This window comes from Periplaneta americana, chromosome 11 (assembly GCF_040183065.1).
Source record: "Periplaneta americana isolate PAMFEO1 chromosome 11, P.americana_PAMFEO1_priV1, whole genome shotgun sequence".
Taxonomy (NCBI): Eukaryota; Metazoa; Arthropoda; class Insecta; order Blattodea; family Blattidae; genus Periplaneta; species Periplaneta americana.
Genome location: NC_091127.1, coordinates 146,104,044 through 146,121,413, shown reverse-complemented (window position 1 = coordinate 146,121,413; position 17,370 = coordinate 146,104,044). Strand labels below are relative to the sequence as shown.

Genomic DNA, 17,370 nt, shown 5'->3' with positions numbered 1-17,370 from the left:
TATTTGAATATTATTTACAATTAACGCTAATTATTATAGTAACAGAACTGACTTTATTTCAAATATAGGTGATTTATTGTTGTATTTCGATTGCATATCCGAGAATAATCGATACTTGCGCTTTCATATTGCTACAATGGTATTTTCTGATTGGTGGAACACCTGATTTTTAATGAATAGGTGTACTTTAATGAGATCCATTAAAGGGCTGCTACTAGATGTATAACTACTACATTTCGGCATAGTCGAGCATAAACAAAATTAAAGTACCGTATTTTAGTTGTCTGTAGATTCATTATGGATAGATAAATCACGTAATTTTAACACCAAACGATATGTTGAACTGTAAATATTGCGAAATAATGACAAACTTGAACATCACAAAAATTGTAACTGACGTTGTTTTAACAAATACCGATTCAAATATTGTTAACTGAATTCTATGAATTTATATTTACGTGAATGCATTCGTGATAGGATGAATCAAAGTTCGGTATTTAGTATTTATTTGGAGTCGAAATTTCGATAGGGGCGATTTCAATTGGGTTCTTGCGTCTTCTGGGCGGCTGATCGATGTCCATTTCCGGGTTCCGACCCCTCAACTCCAGCACTGCTCCCGCGGCCCCCATGCCGCCCCCCGCTATCATCACGATCCACATGAAGATGTTAACTAGACGGCGTGTCTTGTATATCTTACGCACCTTGTCTAAATACTTCTTGTCCAGCTCCATTCCCTGCACATTGTCAAAAAATCACATTTCAAAATTAGACATATCAATAAATTCATCGTAAGTATTAATTTATGTCCTGAATTACTTCAGTTATGGTAATATTCAGAGCGACACTTCAGGCGTTTTTTTGTATTATTTATTTCTATTGACAATTTTAATTTACAGAATGCACAGAAAATTTGTGGTCTAGTTATATTGTAAAGGGGCAACCTCTTCTTTAACTCAGTACCGTAAAATAGGGTGAATCCGATTATTTCCATATTTTCCAATTATGATGAGTGTGCACATTTCACTTTAACAATAATAGCTGATTTTTGTTTTCTGTTTTTAAGTAATTGGTCTATAACAATGGTCAACTACAGAGCGCTAAGCTAACAGGTTTTCTTTTCAACGTAAGTTTATAATGTGTGCTGCGTTTGTGGAAGAAGGTACTGCTTGAGATATGTTCTCCAGTTGCAACTTATTACTGCTGTCAATGTGTATGACATGATAATTATACTTTCTAAGAATATTCTTAAGTACTAGTTTTATTTTGCATGTGTCTAACTTACGTCATTTTGATGCTACATTTTACTAAACACGATATTACAATCATGCAGTATACAACAAAGGAAGCCTTTGAAAACATAGGCATGAATTCCCAAACTAATGCCGTATCTGGATTCAGTAAGGCAGTAATTGTTCCCTTCTGTCCTCATAAAATCATTGTCCAGATTTTTTAAGAAGAGGAAGAAGAAGACACAGGTGGCAACAATCCAGGAGAAGCATCATTAGAAATACAACTGAAAATGGCTCGTTTTCATTAATCAATAAATATAACAACTCACCGAGCAAAACACTTACCCTTAATTCCAGGCAAAGGAAGTGTAGTAAGAGATATTATTGGAAGTGATGATGATAGTGCTGACGACGGAGAATCTGCAATCTCTCAGGATTCAGTTGTGCCAGAGCATGGAAGGCATGTTACGTATTATGTTTTCAACAGCATTATGTTTTCCTGAGACATTGCGTAGTAAGTCACACCGTTTGAAAATTTGTATCACTGGAGCTGGTATTTGAAATATACTCTCGTTAGTTATTACGTTGCTGTACATTAATATTTTGAAATATATTGAATTTAACATTACATATTGTGGTTTCTTTATTAACAAAGAACCTCGTGTACGACTATGTTTTTACTCTCCGTCGATGTGTATTTGCATAAATGAAGACTTCAGGGGTAAATAATGATAACCCACATATGCAAATTGCATAGATTTTAGTTTTTACTGCAAACACAAGAAAATTGCCATATTTTTCAAGCAGCATAATACAATCATTTGTAACATATTTACATGATTATTTAACCAAATCAAAGATAATTTCGCATAGGCCTATAGGCTTTTAACAACCAAAAGACTGTCAATCTCAATTTTGAGGGTTATCACTATTTACCCCCGAGGTTTTCAAATATTGCGAGTTAAAAATAACGTGGGTTAGATGAGGGGATTGCTAAGAGATATATGAGGAGGAGGAATGTGAGAAGGTTAGAGTGGATTTGATGAGGGCAGGGGTGTATTTCAGGTCTGGCGCAAGGGTTCGAGGCCGGACGACGCCAGGGAACTTTTATGTTTTTCATGTTATAGTCAAATTTTGAATTTATAAAAGTTATGTTTTATCCGTATTTAAGGGGAGACAGAGGCGAATATTTCAAAATCCACAAAATTTATCCGATTTGTTTGAAATTGATCATGGATACTGAGTATGTTATTAGTAATGGACATACCAAGTTTCAACTTTCTAAGTACAATAGTTCTGTAAATATTAATAATTTTATAAAACTTTATATCGTTTGATATAAAATGCTCCATGCACTATATTGTAAGAAATTTTCAATATTTCTTTTTATTTATATGTTCAGAGAAGGTATATAAATAATGATAAATATTCGTTTATTATGGGAATAATATAGTAATACAGTTATCTTGGTTTTAATTTCATACTTTTAAAGGGCACAAAATCAAAAACTAACATCGGAATAAGAAAATAAAGATAATAAAAATGGAAAAAACCAAATTTTCATTTTTTCTTCAGTTTTGTTCGAAAATTTCACCTCTGCCTCCCCTTAAAGAATTTCATATTGAGGTCTACTCCTCAGGCCTAACAACCTCTATCTAGATTCGAACCCAGGCATTTTCGTCTGTATTCCTGCGGAAATTATGATAACGACGACGACGACGACGACGACGACGATGATGATGATGATGATGATGATGATAACTACTACCGGTATTACTGAAATCCCAGAGCCAGAGCAGTTTTGTTTAGAAATACAACACTGGATGAGGGAATAGATAAGTAACATGAGATCGAGGAATATGACAAGGTTAGGTTAGTTGGGGGAATTGCCAAGAGACAGGAATATAGCAAGTTTAGGGTGGTTTGACGAGGATACGTAAGAGACAGCAGACCGAAGACTATAAAAAAAGGTTATAGTAGGTTTGTTGCTAAGTGACAGGAAATCGAGAACTGTAGAGAACTTTACTCAATTTCTAGTTTGCTTAAGTGGATTCAAAACACCACCATTATACTTCGTAAACCTTACACTTGACTAGTGTAGTAAATTATTTAAGAATTTAATGGCGAATTTTACTACCAACATTTCGATTCTTTTTTGTTTCACGCGGCTTGGTACGGCCTGTGCCTAGAGTTCGCTGCATTCAGCTGTTCCGAAAATTTAATGGCCGACTATATGTAAATACTGTTTCCATAAGTCTCTCGCGAGTGGTGAATGAAGATGGAATTATGTAAAATCGTTTTTGAAAGTGTTAGAAGAAGCAGCCAACAAGCCATGGCAATGAGAAAGGAATGGAGGACGTTCTTAATATACAATCTGTAAGTACGAGTAATTCAATGAAACCTAAGCCAAGGGTACGGGTGTACATGAATCAGCTTTTATTTACACTCTTTGCAGTATTAAAACATATTGAATTATTTGTATCTTATGGTATTTAGTGAGTACACATTAGGATTGAAAGCATTTCTTCAATATAAACAAGGTTAAAATCTTATATGCAGTGCACTACATGCTTCAAGGAAGGTACGCAGATTTGAAAATTGTTTTCGATTGTTCTTAGGCTCGTTTCGCTTGCAATCTATAAGCATATCGATTGTCTCTCGGATGGTATCGATTGCATCCTCTAATAACCATAGACGTAGCAAGATTGGTACAAAAATATGGCGGGTATTTTGGGTGTAACAAAGTATAAATGATAGTATATATAATTAATAACATATTTTTCTCCGTTTTATTCTGGCAAGAGAGGAGGACTATGACGTGGTTAGAATGGGTTAGATGTGGGGCTAAATAAGTGATAGGAGACGCGAAGTGTAACGAGGTTAAAGTGACTTAGATGGGGATAGCTAAGTGAAAGAAGACTAGGACCTGTGACAAAGTTACTCTGGCTCAGATGAAGGGATAGCTAAGTGACAGGATATGAGGACTGTAACAAGGTTAGAATGGGTTAGATGAAGGGATAGTTAAGTGGCAGGAGACAAAGAACTGTGACAAGGTTAGAGTGGGTTAGATGATGGGATAGCTAAGTGATAGGAGTCGAGGATTGTGACAGGGGTTAGAATGGGTTAGATGAAGAGATAACTAAGTGACAGGAGACGAGGACTGTAACAAGGTTAGAGTGGGTTAGATGAAGAGATAGCTAAGTGATAGGAGACGAGGACTGTGACAGGGTTAGAGTTGGTTAGATGAAGAGATAGCTAAGTGATAGGAGACGAGGACTGTGACAAGGTTAGAGTGGGTTAATTAAAGGGGTAGATAAGTGATATAAGACGAGGACTGTGACAAGGTTAAAGTGGGTTAGATAAGGGGATTGCTAAGTGACAGGAGACGAGGACTGTGTCAAGGTTAGAGTCGGTTAGATAAAGGGATAGATAAGTGACAGAAGACGAGGACTGTGACAAGGTTAGAGTCGGTTAGATAATGGGATAGATAAGTGACAGGAGACGAGGACTGTGACAAGGTTAGAGTCGGTTAGATAAGGGGATAGCTAAGTGACAGAAGACGAGGACTGTGACAAGGTTAGTGTGAATAGGCTACAGATATTCGATAAACAACTTACAATGTCATCCACAGTTTAGGAATATCATACATTTTTAATTTATGGAAAAAGTCTTCATAATTAAAGTGAGGCAAGAGGATGTACCGTCAACGTTTTCCGCAAAGAAGATTACCTAATCGGCGAACTTTTGTACCGATTTATTAAAAACTAGGAGTCTCTTACCTCGTTTCGAAAATGACAGAACCAGAAATTTCTTTAAATATGGTTCTGCTTTAAGGAAGCGGGAAGGATTAAAATGTTGCATTAGAAAAAAAAAGTTTGTGTAATTTTGTGTAGTAAACCATTATTGTTTATTTTTTAGACTTACAATAAAGAGTGGATCAGTATTGTTAAATAAAATGGAAATTTATCATAACTTTCTATTAATGAGATTGAAAGTTTGTATTTGCCGTTCGTTTTATGTAAACAACAATTGTTCCGCCCGCGCCTGCATTAGAACTGAGCATCTGCTTTGTACCGGTATATCTGTATGCGCTTGAGCTATACTGTTACTTGTAAACCCCCCTCCTCCCTATCCAGCAAAGTTGCCAAACGTCTAATATTGTAAACAGTAATAATTAGTTTAATATTGGAATTAGAAAAAAAATTGTGAGGACATTTTTTTCTTCCTTAGGATATGAACAATCATCAGTTAAAATAATGGCACTTATACCCCTTATATCCTGTACATTTACTCATATATAACCATAATCATTAAAAATCAGTAATTATGCTGGACGCATTGACCAAACAAAACACACACTAACGAAAAAGTATGTGCCCTGCACCTCTATTGCGGGAAAATGGCGGCCGGGTAAATGCGCCGTGCATAATTACCAGGCTTCGAGACTTCAGACCCAATAGAGTAGTTCAGTGGGAAATCCGCATAACGGCGTACCGAGTATAGTGGTAAAGCGTACAGTGGGTGGGGGTACTGTAGAATGAATGCCAACAAATAGCCTACGCAAAGAAAAACGCTCTGGATTTGAAGGTTCTGACGAATAATTTGGTTTTCATACAAACCTATTTTCAAACGGTGTCTGAAACTATTACTCGGTTAGAAAAGTCAGAGCAAGAGATGCCGGAAGCCCTCAAATTAATTGAGGAAATGACACAGAGAATTAATGAGACACCAAATACACCGGTTACTGAACTTGTAAAACAGAAGTGGAAATCAGTTTTATGTAAAAATAACGGATATGAAACTTTTGTGTAATATAAACAGAAAATTAGTGGACATAGAGTCACCCGAGAATAAAGGACTGTCTCGTAGAGACTGCAATGATGATAGGTTTTTTTCGTTTTACTCCTATCACGTCATACGACGTAGAGCGCAGCTTTTCACAGCACAAACTGTGTTTGGCAGATAACCGAAAAAGATTTACGTTTGAGACACTGAAAATGTACCTTGTAGTACATTGCAATTCGGTACAGTAACTGCACTTCCTAAAGACGACCAATAGGATAAATGAAAAAAATTAAAATTGCTACATGTACATTTCCTCCATAACACTGTGTATAATTAAACACAAATGCTTTTCACATTCTTTTGACATTGTCATTGTGTAATGTATATTTACTTTCAGAATATACATATGTGTGTGTTTCCCCATACTACCGTACTCTACTCTAAATAGCAACGCTGTTATCTCAACACATCTCTACCTTTCACTACCTGCAGCGAGTCAACAACATATAGTACATGCACAATAAACTTATTGTATCGGGTCCCAAGTCTCGAAGCCTGATAATTACCAAAACTTTTGTTGTTACTCGTAAAATACATCGATGTTTTACCGGCACTGCCTATAAATTACAAACGTACTATACCAAGGGCCAAACTAGAGCTATAGAAAATTAATTTAGGTTCTAAGAAAGTTCTGATTAACATTATATGCTATCATGCCATTGTGCAAGTTGGAGCTATGAGGAGTAAGCAAGCAGATGTTTATTATGCACATGGATGTGTTGCAAGTCGCGTGGTGTAATCAAAATATCGGTTCCCCTTTTTACCAGGACACTATCAGAGGTACTTAAAAGAAAATATATCGTGACTGAAAGTTGATGCATGCATACAACGTAACAAGACAGCAAAATCCACCGCAGTTTGCCCCAATACGGACATAAGGGAATAACGAACAGATTGTCGGGTTCGATTCCCGGTGCCGGAACGAATTTTTCTCAAATTAATAGATAGGGACTTAGCTCTTATATTTTAAAATAAATTGAAAGTGAAGTTTTGAGTTGTACGTGCATCTGTGTGGTGACAAGACTGACCTCCTGGACCCACAGAATAGGTACCAGCGCTGTGGGTAACTCCTTCATCAGATCGACCTTCTCTATGGCGTGTATCGGCACGCTGAACTGCAGTCGCTTGTACGCAACCATAGGCGTGGCCGTCAACTGTAAAGAAACGGGTTGTAAGTTTCCACTAATGCTACAAGCTAAATTAATTTAGGTTGAATATACATGTGAAGAAAAATGGTAATCCTTGCGGTTTCATAAATTCATTTTTGTTGTTTACATTGAAAGATATGAGTAAGGCAGTGATGTCAAAGCAAGCGCATTTTTCTGACCTTGACGTCGTGCGCGGGCAGCACGTGCTAAGTATGGAAAGAGGAAGGGTTATGTATATGAATAAGCAACCTGTTGGATTAAGAAAACAGTGGTGCACAAACTTCAAACGGAACGTGAAATTTTATGTCGTTATTTTTATATGACTTCTTTCTGTTTAATATTATCTATATTGTCTGTAAAACAAAAGTACTAACACTGATTTCTTAATATTGCACTTGTGTTTTAAATCATAATAACATAATAGAGAGTTAAGAAGGAATATTCACTTAAATTCCATAGTAGTATAATATTATACTGTATTAAGTGGATGAAACACATCATTCATAAAGAAAGTGATATTCCAAAGAAAGAGATTGAATATGACATGATAAGCTGGAATTTATATTGATGGTATCTTTAGCCTTACAAAAGTAATCAATAAACTAATCAAAACAATATTACAGTACAAAGCAAAGTTACCTAGGTACTGTTTCTGTTTTAAGTGTAACTAATATTATATAACAAAACTCTTATCGCATTATGCTTTTAAGGTGATATTTGTGAGCAACTTCCTATCATCAGAATATTAAATTATTTTCTCGAAATCTGCTGAAGCTATAGAGCTGACATTTTTACAACACATGGGCACGTATCTTTTGCTTATGATGTAACAGTAGTTGCTTTGTTAATTCATTTACTTACAAACAATTTCCATGCGAATATTTTAAAAAATTTCAATATACTATCTTCAGTAATACGTATATACGGTATATTAGATTTACGAAAACATTCTGTAACGCTACTAAATAAATAGGCATATATCTGAAAATTTCACTTTTCTATACGAAAAGTTGAGAAAATATTTCTTTTGAATAAAAAAATCATACTTGTGAAAAAAAAGCATTAAGATTAAAACTTACATTCTTATAATGCACTTACTGTATACTTCTTAGGCAAATCTAAAAATTAACATGGATACAGTTTTAATAAGTTCTCTTCCCTTTATCTATTGAATCAGTGCTGGCCATCCCTGAATATAGCTCGACCAAGAGGCATAAACCACCTCTTTCGTCTGTCTCTTTCCTTTCCTCTGTAAAGCGCTCAGGCTCTCCTGGGCTCTAAAGCGCGCGCTTGCTCCTGTGGGCATCAATTGACATGCCTGGAGTAAGGGATTGTTATGACGTTGAGGTTTCATTTAATGATCTGCCCTGTTACGGAATTATGCGGTGGTCGAAGATAAGTATCTGACCTCACACATGTGTGATGATATTTTCCTTATATTCCCTTATGAGAAGATCTGGCAAATACAGATTTAGGTTTTTTTTCCACATAATGAAACTATAATGAGTTCTAAGTATGGTAATTTATTTATCTTTAAAATTCTAAATGTTAAATTAACCCAATCTAGTTGTTGTTTAGTCAACTGTCCGAGGGCAGGTCTGAACCTCAGAAGTGATACCAACAAGACACCACTTATGAGGGAACTAGGCCAGGAGATAATGGGGTAGGTTGGCCAGTTCCTTTCCCCCTCCATTACATACATCGCCGATTAGCTACAAGTACACTAATCAGACTTCAGATGCATACAAACTAGAGTTGAACAACGATACCAGAAATCAACACTAACAGCGCCCGCAAAGCCGAAAACCCGCACGACAATATTACCTACGATGTTCTTGACTGCTTGTGAGTGAATCAAGAATCAAGACTTCTGGAGTGGTCAAATCTCGAACGTCAAACAACCTTGAATCGTCACAGTTGTTTACATCAGACTGACCTTTTATCTGTTTTGGCAACTGTTATATATGTATAAACAATCAATTAGCCTATTTGGAACAACATCTCTAGCTTTCAGTGCATAATAATCCGTTCCCCAATCTTTATTTAATTACTAGGCCCTTATTAAAAGACTAGGATTTTTTTCGTATGTTTGAGATCAAGTGTAAAATCTCAAACAATAAAATATTAACGCTTTATTTAACGTTATGTTTTATGTTTCTTAGAAACCATAGCCCATAGGTAATATCTGATAATAGAACCAGAACATTTTGATAAATATGATACTGTTTTTTTTTGTCTTTCTGTATCAATTAAACATCTCTAATGTTATTTATTTCAATGATGTATGTTATTCAAAGTTACGAAATCTTTCCACGCCGAACAAATGCTATTTCGAGAATGATGAGCGAGACTCGAAGCGCACGAGAATGACGAGACGAGACTCGAAAGACAAATGCAAACGAACATAGCGAGCGAGAGCGGCAGTTAGTTTTCTCTGACCCATATCGTCAAGTGAGATGTACCGCCTGATAACAGATGTACATGTCAGCCAGAACCTCAATCAGTGGCACCAATCTAGTAACATAACATATATTTTTTTGCTAGCTTGAAAATTTGCATATATTAATACGTAGAGCATTTCAGTAACCACACAATAAAATTTTAGGATTGGTAGAGAGATAATAAGAGACAATTTGAGAATAGAAACCTGCGCCCTGGACGTCTTTCTTTGCCAGTTGTGACTCAGAATATTTTGTCACTAAAATACCAGAAATCCTAACGAATCCTTTAACTTGAATGCATATTGAAATGCCTATTGTTCAAGAAAACCAGAAAATCGATAATAAAATTTCGAAAATCTGCAAGATTGCAATGACAGAATCCCAGCGATAGACTTCATTCTGTCGCCAATGCATTCTTAGGTAGTTTAAATGTATTTTAATTGATATGTCGGTTAAAGTTTCTCTGTGCTAAGAGGTATCCTGATATAGGCTTACTACTTGGTTCAAAAAGTTTCCGGAATATATTTTTTTTCGTCAAAATGAATAAAGTTATATGGTATATTTCTGTTTCTGGTGTTGGCATCATTCATGACGTCACTTTCGTAGAGGTTTCATGATCATAGTCATTGTTGTTTTTGTAATATTCGTTTGTCGCATTATCAAAGACGACCAGCCGTCGACCTCCAGAAACACGTTTATGCCAGGCTTAGACCTGTGTTTTTTTCATTGCTGCTTCACCATAAGCTTCTTCAAGCATTCTTAATGCTTCTGAAGGAGATTTGTGCAAAAAAAAAAAAAACAAACACGAAATTTGATATTCACACGTTGCTCTGTATCCCACGTTCTGAAATGCAACGAACGAATATCACACAAACAATAGCCAGTTGCCACACAACAACAATGAGGCTACAAAGCGCATCATAAGAGAACCGGTTAATACAGGGTGTTGAAAAAAGTATCCAATATTTTAGGAGGTGCTAGTATGCATCAAAACAAGAAAATAATATCTAATAAACAAGGGTCCTACAACACATACTTTTTGAGATCTGAACACTTGTTCATAGGAGGTGCTCAATGTGACGTCCATTCATGGCAATGCATTCCTCTGCCCTTCGGCGTAAGGAATCACGCACTCTTTGAAATTGACCTGATTCCTTCATGTGTCCCCCATAACCAAAAGGAGATTTAGGTTTGGGGAACGAGCAGGCCAAAGTGTGGGGCTGCCCTGACCAATCCAGCGGTTCTGAAACGTCAGTGTCAGGTGTTAACGCACATTTTGTAGAAAATGTGCTGGTGCGCCATCGTGCATGAACCACATCTTTAATCTCTGCTGACATGGCACATCCTCCAGCAAGGCAGGCAATACGTTAATAAGAAAGTCTGAAAGTGTCTATGGTAGACGTATGGCCCTATTAATCTATCACCAAGAACGACTGCCCATAAGTTGATTGAGAATCGGTGCTGATACCTTGTTTCTTCAGCTGGATGAGGATTTTCATCAGCCAACACATGCTCATTACGAAAATTCACGTCATCATCTCTGCTGAACCCCGCTCATATCCGCAACCAGACTTTTGTTTTCAGTATTCCTTACGACGTATCATTATTCCGTGCCAAGGATGTCAACTACGGTAAGATTATCTGGTAGTCTGCTGTATTGTAGGGCAGAGAAATGCATTGCTATAAATGGACGTCACATTGAGCACCTCCTATGAACAAGTGTTCAGATCTCAGAAAGTATGTGTTGTAGGACCCATGTTTATTAGATATTATTTTCTTGTTTTGATGCATACTATCACCTCCTAAAATATTGGATACTTTTTTTTAACACTCTGTACATGTAAGGCTCTTTTTGTGAAATGAGAACATTAGATACACTAGAACTATTTCCCAGTACAGTAATACCATAGATTATTATTCTATTGAAGAAGGCAACATAAGCACTTCTTACATATGTTTTAGGCACCAGTATTTTCAATTTTCTTAATAAATAAATAACTCTTGAGAGTTTAGTACAAACAATGGGGAACTGAAGATAATTTAGGATCCAGTACAATTCCTAAAAATTTAGCAGATGACTGAGAGTTTACAGGGTGTCCACCACCTTAAATAATATGAGAGAGATACAGTTTGAAAACATGAAATGATTTAACTGAATTTATATGTCACAAGTGAAGGAAAGTAGTTCAATTCAAGACATTTTGATGTATTTTATTCGAAGATAGGTTGTAACAAGGAGATTCTTACCGGCTCTAGAATCATCATGATGACGTGCTTTTCCCTTGAGGGGTTGAGGCCGATAACGCCGTCTTGGTACTCCGGTGCAGAATCCAGAAAGTGAGGCAACGACGCCATAATGGGGGCGCCTGAAAAAATTATAATCTTACTAACACTTGATAGACTACGAGACTATTAATTTTTAAAGCGTATACTTATAGTAATTCCATCTTTAGTTTTAGAATTGCTTAATGATGCAGCTTAGAAAATAATTGAGGAATGAAGTGCGTCATTAGTTTTGAAATTGGTAATTAGTCACCAGAAGAAAACCAACGAGCTATATATTTTTCCTTTCTGTAGTAATATCTCTCACAACTGAACATATTTTTCGCACAACGGACATGACCGACTAAACTGCTATTCTTAACTGATAATTGTAATTTACGTCTACAATACAATAAGAAAAAATGAGAATTAATAAATGTCTAAAGAAGTAACCAGCGTATAGGGAATTAAAAATATGGACACTTCGCGTCGGTATCTTTGTTGTAGCAGGACTGATTTCAATGACCTTCAAGCCAGTTTGAGCGTGAGATTTCTGCTTTTTCACTAGAGTTGGTGCTGACATCACACCAGCTAGGATTCGACACAGCGGAATAACACATACAATTAATACATCTAGGTACATTATGTAGCCTACTCAAAATAAATTGGACCGATGAAATAATAAATCCGTCATCTGTAATGTCTAGACTCTAGAGTTCCTTTATGATGAGAGTTGAGATGTTGACCCCCAACAACAATTAAAATTTGTAATGATTTGATAGCGCTGAAAATGTAAAAACAAAACTCCTATGAGAAGTAAAACCATATGCCTGTTATATTGTATATAAATATTAGGCCTAAACGAATTAGATACATAATTTATAATGTATTATATTATTTTATAATATAATTTATTATACATATAAAACGTAAAAAATTATTATTATAACTGGTTTATCACTGAGAAGTAAGGAAAAGTTGTTGACTTGAATTTATTTGAAGCAAAGCCGTTACTGGATTGTGCAACAAGGTAGGCGATGTTTGGATCCTGTGTCTCAACTCTTATATTCAATTATTATTGAGGAACTCTAGCGTGTGTTCGGTTACACAAATCTCTAGCGTTTGAAAGTGGAACTAAACGCCGGCGCACAGAAAAACAAAACAGGAAAATTCACTCAGTGTCCATTCTATATAATCCATATTCGCTGGAGTAACGATCATCTCGTCTCTTTTCAAGGATTCTTGGGACAGATAGAACAGCCACTTGAATTTCATTCGTCTTGGTTACTTACTTCACTTTAAAATAACCCGTTTTATTGAAGGATCTGAGAAATTTGCAGGGCAAGTGAGTTGAAAAAAAAAGGATGTAATCTACCTGTCGGGATGAATGGAATATTTTTAACAGGAGACGTGAGATAGAAGTTCTGTGATCATGACAACCTAACCTGTACATCGAGTAGTGTCGTGGATGCCTTTCTTCATGCAGGTGTCGGGTGTCGTGCAGAAACATTTGAGCTTCGGGTCCGTCGACATGTCGCCGAAGTTCGCATTGAACAAGAATCCTTTAATTCCTTTGAACTTCCTAGGACCCAAGTTTTCGGCCTCCGCTGCTCTGAAATTCAAATCATTAGACTTTCCTATACCATTAACTTAAGATTGTCAAGTACAGTCCGCGTCACCGTTTTTGGCGTGTGAAAAAGTAATGGAAACCTTAAGTTCGAGTGTTTTACATTTGCCGCAGTCAGTCTGACAACTGTGTTTGGCAAATGGCTGATGTGATGTATATAGGAAGTGGCACCATTCTCGGCTGCACTAGCAACATGTTCACAAACTGGGCACTATATATCTAGGACACACGCCAAAAACGCTGGCGCCAGCTGTATCAACCGAGTCACTTAATACCTCATTATCTTTCCAATACATTTCCTGTCGACATAAAGTCTATATCTAAAGAAAAAGCTGCACCATAAAAGTAATTTGTCAGAACTCTCTGTAGAGTAAGTCATTACTAACTCTGAAAGTAAGTAGGCCCTACTATTTTCAGAAACATATTTATATTCAGTGCCGGATTTAGGCAGTTGCCTAGGGCGGCAATTTTGAGGGGGGGTAATTTTTTTCTCTCTCTTTCTCGTTTTCTTTTCTTTTTTATTTTCATTTTAAAATGAAATTTGTTTTTAAAACACTTGTTTGTAAATCTTTTCTTAAGTTTGTTGTTGTGGAAGTCGGATATTGTTTTGTTATTGCATTGACGTGGTCGTGGTGAGAGTAAAAGGGAAGTGTGAAGTTGCATAGTTACATTTAATGCCGGTATCACGTTTTTATATTATCAACTCCTTAAATTTAACTACTTGTATAAACAGGAATGCATTGTTGAAAATAAAATTGGATGTGTGTTTATTAGCTACCGTTATAACATAACCTAAACAATATAAACAAGTGTTAGACAAGGTTTAATTAGGGATGATGACATAAACAAGAAAGCTTTTAATTATGGATGATGAAATAAAAAATAAACATGAATAATTTTAAAAGGAACAATTATTGAAAGTACAATTTTCAAATTTGAATGTTTTAGTGGTCCGGCCGAGCTACGAACGCACTGTATTTATCGCTATGGATGGTAACCACAACTCTCTGTTACATTTCCAATGCAATACACTATCTACCAAAAAGTAATTGGGTATCCATGATTTTACGTGTTAGATGCCATGTTTTGGTGGCTACTATGCAGTGGTATGCAGACAATAATGTTCACCGGATGGACTGGTCTGCACAGAGTCCTGATCTCAATCCCATTAAGCACCTTTGAGACGAATTGGACCGGCGATTGAAGTTTCGGGAAATTTGGTCAACTTCCATTGTCCAACTGAGTGCCATATTGCAAGAGGAATGGCGACGCATTCCAGTGGATATCCTACACAAACTAGTGGAGAACATGCCTGACGGGGTGGCTGCTGTTATAGCAACAAGAGGTGATACCACGAGGTTCTAAAGGGGCAAAAACAGTGCCCAATTACTTTTTGGTAGATAATATATATCATCAACAATAATATTTAACCACTTTCCAGCATCTGCACTATATAATTCGATATGAAAGGTTTATTCCGCAAAGAGTTGGAGTTTATTTTTCAATTTACTTTATACTTCTTATCGAAGTAAGAAATACTCGTAATAATTATACCACCAACAAAACCAATGCATAAAAATAAACCACAGCTTGCCTTTCACAATCAATTTTCTTTCAACAATGAATAAGTTCGCATGTTATATATTTCTTTACATCGGGTCTGATGTGTTTTGTCAGATCGACTTTGATGACATCATCAATGCTTATACTGTGAAGAAAGTGCGAAGGAAATATTTTTATGCTCGACCATGCCGAAATGTAGTAATTATAGGGGAGAGTCGGGTAGTATCGGACATCGGGTAGCATCGGACAGTACGTTTCTTTCATCTACCACCATATGGTAGTACCTGAATGACATGGTTACGTTTCTCTATGCGACATCACAGAAACGTAACCATGTCAATCAGGTACTATCATCGTGTGGTAGATAAAAGAAACTCACTATTCGTTATTACCCGATGTCCGATACTACCCGACTCTCCCCTACACCTGCTAGCAGACCTTTAATGCATGTCATTAAAGTACACCTACTCATTAAAGGTCAGATCTTTCAGCCAATGACGACTCAGGTTACAACTGTTCAGCCAATGACAGGTCATCTTTCTGCCGTTATAATACCGCAAGTATCGATTATTCTCGGATATGGAATCGAAAGAGAATTAGCGAAAAGTCACGGAGGCTGGAAATCCAATACTGTCGCAGAAGGTTATGTTCTGTTACTATAATAATTAGCGTTAATTGTAAATAATATTCAAATAAATTCAATTTGTCATCTCGTTTTTCAATGTCTAATTTAGTTTCAATGTTATCTCTGTAGGTTCTTATGGCCTAGCAAGGTCAATGTGAACATCTGTTCCTCGGAAAAAATCAATACTTTCGCGTCTGCGCACATCTCACAACACACGGGACATTGGTCAAGGTCAGATACAAAGAAAATTAATAATATCAAGTTAGAAATATGGTCGAGCATAAAAAGTCGTATGAAACTAGCCTATAATGGCAATTAAGAAGCTCGTATGAAAATTATGAAACTCGCTTGCGCTCGTTTCATAAATATCCATACTCGCTTCTTAATTACCTTCATTATAGGCTCGTTGCATAATGTACTAATAATGCACAAGTAAAATGCATGTACATTGATTCCAGTTTATTGTTTCCTGAATTGTAACATTTCACTTAAAACTAATTTAAACTAAGCGTGACTTGTATAATAGCTGCTCATAAACTGTTTGTGGGAGATGGAGGGCTGCAAATTTTAGCACTGCCTAGGGGCGGCACTATACCTAAATCCAGACCTGTTTATATTAAAGCTTATCAATGTTTTGTTGTTACGAATGTCCCAAAAATATTTAACATCAAATTGTATACACTCTATATATCACCTTTTTGTTAAAATGTTTACAAGTTTTATCTCTTTGTTTGAGATTCTTCTAAATCTTCTTTTAACATACCGTATATATATATATTTTTTTTTGCAATTCATTTTTTAGTTTTCAGAGAAGTCTGTATTGAATATTAAAAGTATTTATTTCAGTCACTGACTTCACAACATATGTTTAAGGTGTTAAACCTTTACATTACATGTTTAAAAGATGTATAAACGTTTTCGTTGGTCAGGGCCAACATCATCAGATACGAAGTACATTTCGGTAATATCAGTAATCTCTACATAATTTCTACAAATACAATACATATTTAGTGACATGCCAACTGAACTTTATTAAAATCAACATGGTTATGATACATTTTGACATTATTATATGACAGCCCTCATTGTCAATTATTTAAAATACACGTGTAAGTTGCAAAGTATATATGTATGCAAGTCTTCACACATGGAATAATGAAGTAATTTGATGTAAAAGAATAAAAAATACTTACTTACTGGCTTTTAAGGAACCCGTAGGTTCATTGCCGCCCTCACATAAGCCCGCCATTGGTCCCTATCCTGAGCAAGATTAATCCAGTCTCTACCATCATACCCCACTTCCCTCAAATCCATTTTAATATTATCTTCCCACCTACGTCTCGGCCTCCCCAAAGGTCTTTTTCCCTCCGGCCTCCCAACTAACACTCTATATGCATTTCTGGATTCGCCCATACGTGCTACATGTCCTGCCCATCTCAAACGTCTGGATTTTATGTTCCTAATTATGTCAGGTGAAGAATACAATGCGTGCAGCTCTGCGTTGTGTAACTTTCTCCATTCTCCTGTAACTTCATCCCTCTTAGCCCCAAATATTTTCCTAAGAACCTTATTCTCAAACACCCTTAATCTCTGTTCCTCTCTCAAAGTGAGAGTCCAAGTTTCACAACCA

The 17,370-nt window shown here is 36.3% G+C and overlaps 1 protein-coding gene across 1 annotated transcript in view; it reads right to left on the bottom strand.

Annotated features, from left to right (window-relative positions):
• Positions 1–265: 265 nt before the first annotated feature.
• LOC138708555 (sensory neuron membrane protein 1-like) overlaps positions 266–17,370 on the bottom strand; it is a 34,866-nt gene continuing 17,761 nt past the window's right edge. Inside the window, exons 7-10 of the mRNA XM_069838671.1 lie at positions 13,371–13,537; positions 11,911–12,029; positions 7,103–7,228; positions 266–734 (exon numbers count right to left, since the gene is read on the bottom strand). Of these exons, the coding sequence (XP_069694772.1) occupies positions 498–734; positions 7,103–7,228; positions 11,911–12,029; positions 13,371–13,537 (649 nt within the window). The 3' untranslated portion in view covers positions 266–497. The remainder of the gene's footprint in view (positions 735–7,102; positions 7,229–11,910; positions 12,030–13,370; positions 13,538–17,370) is intronic.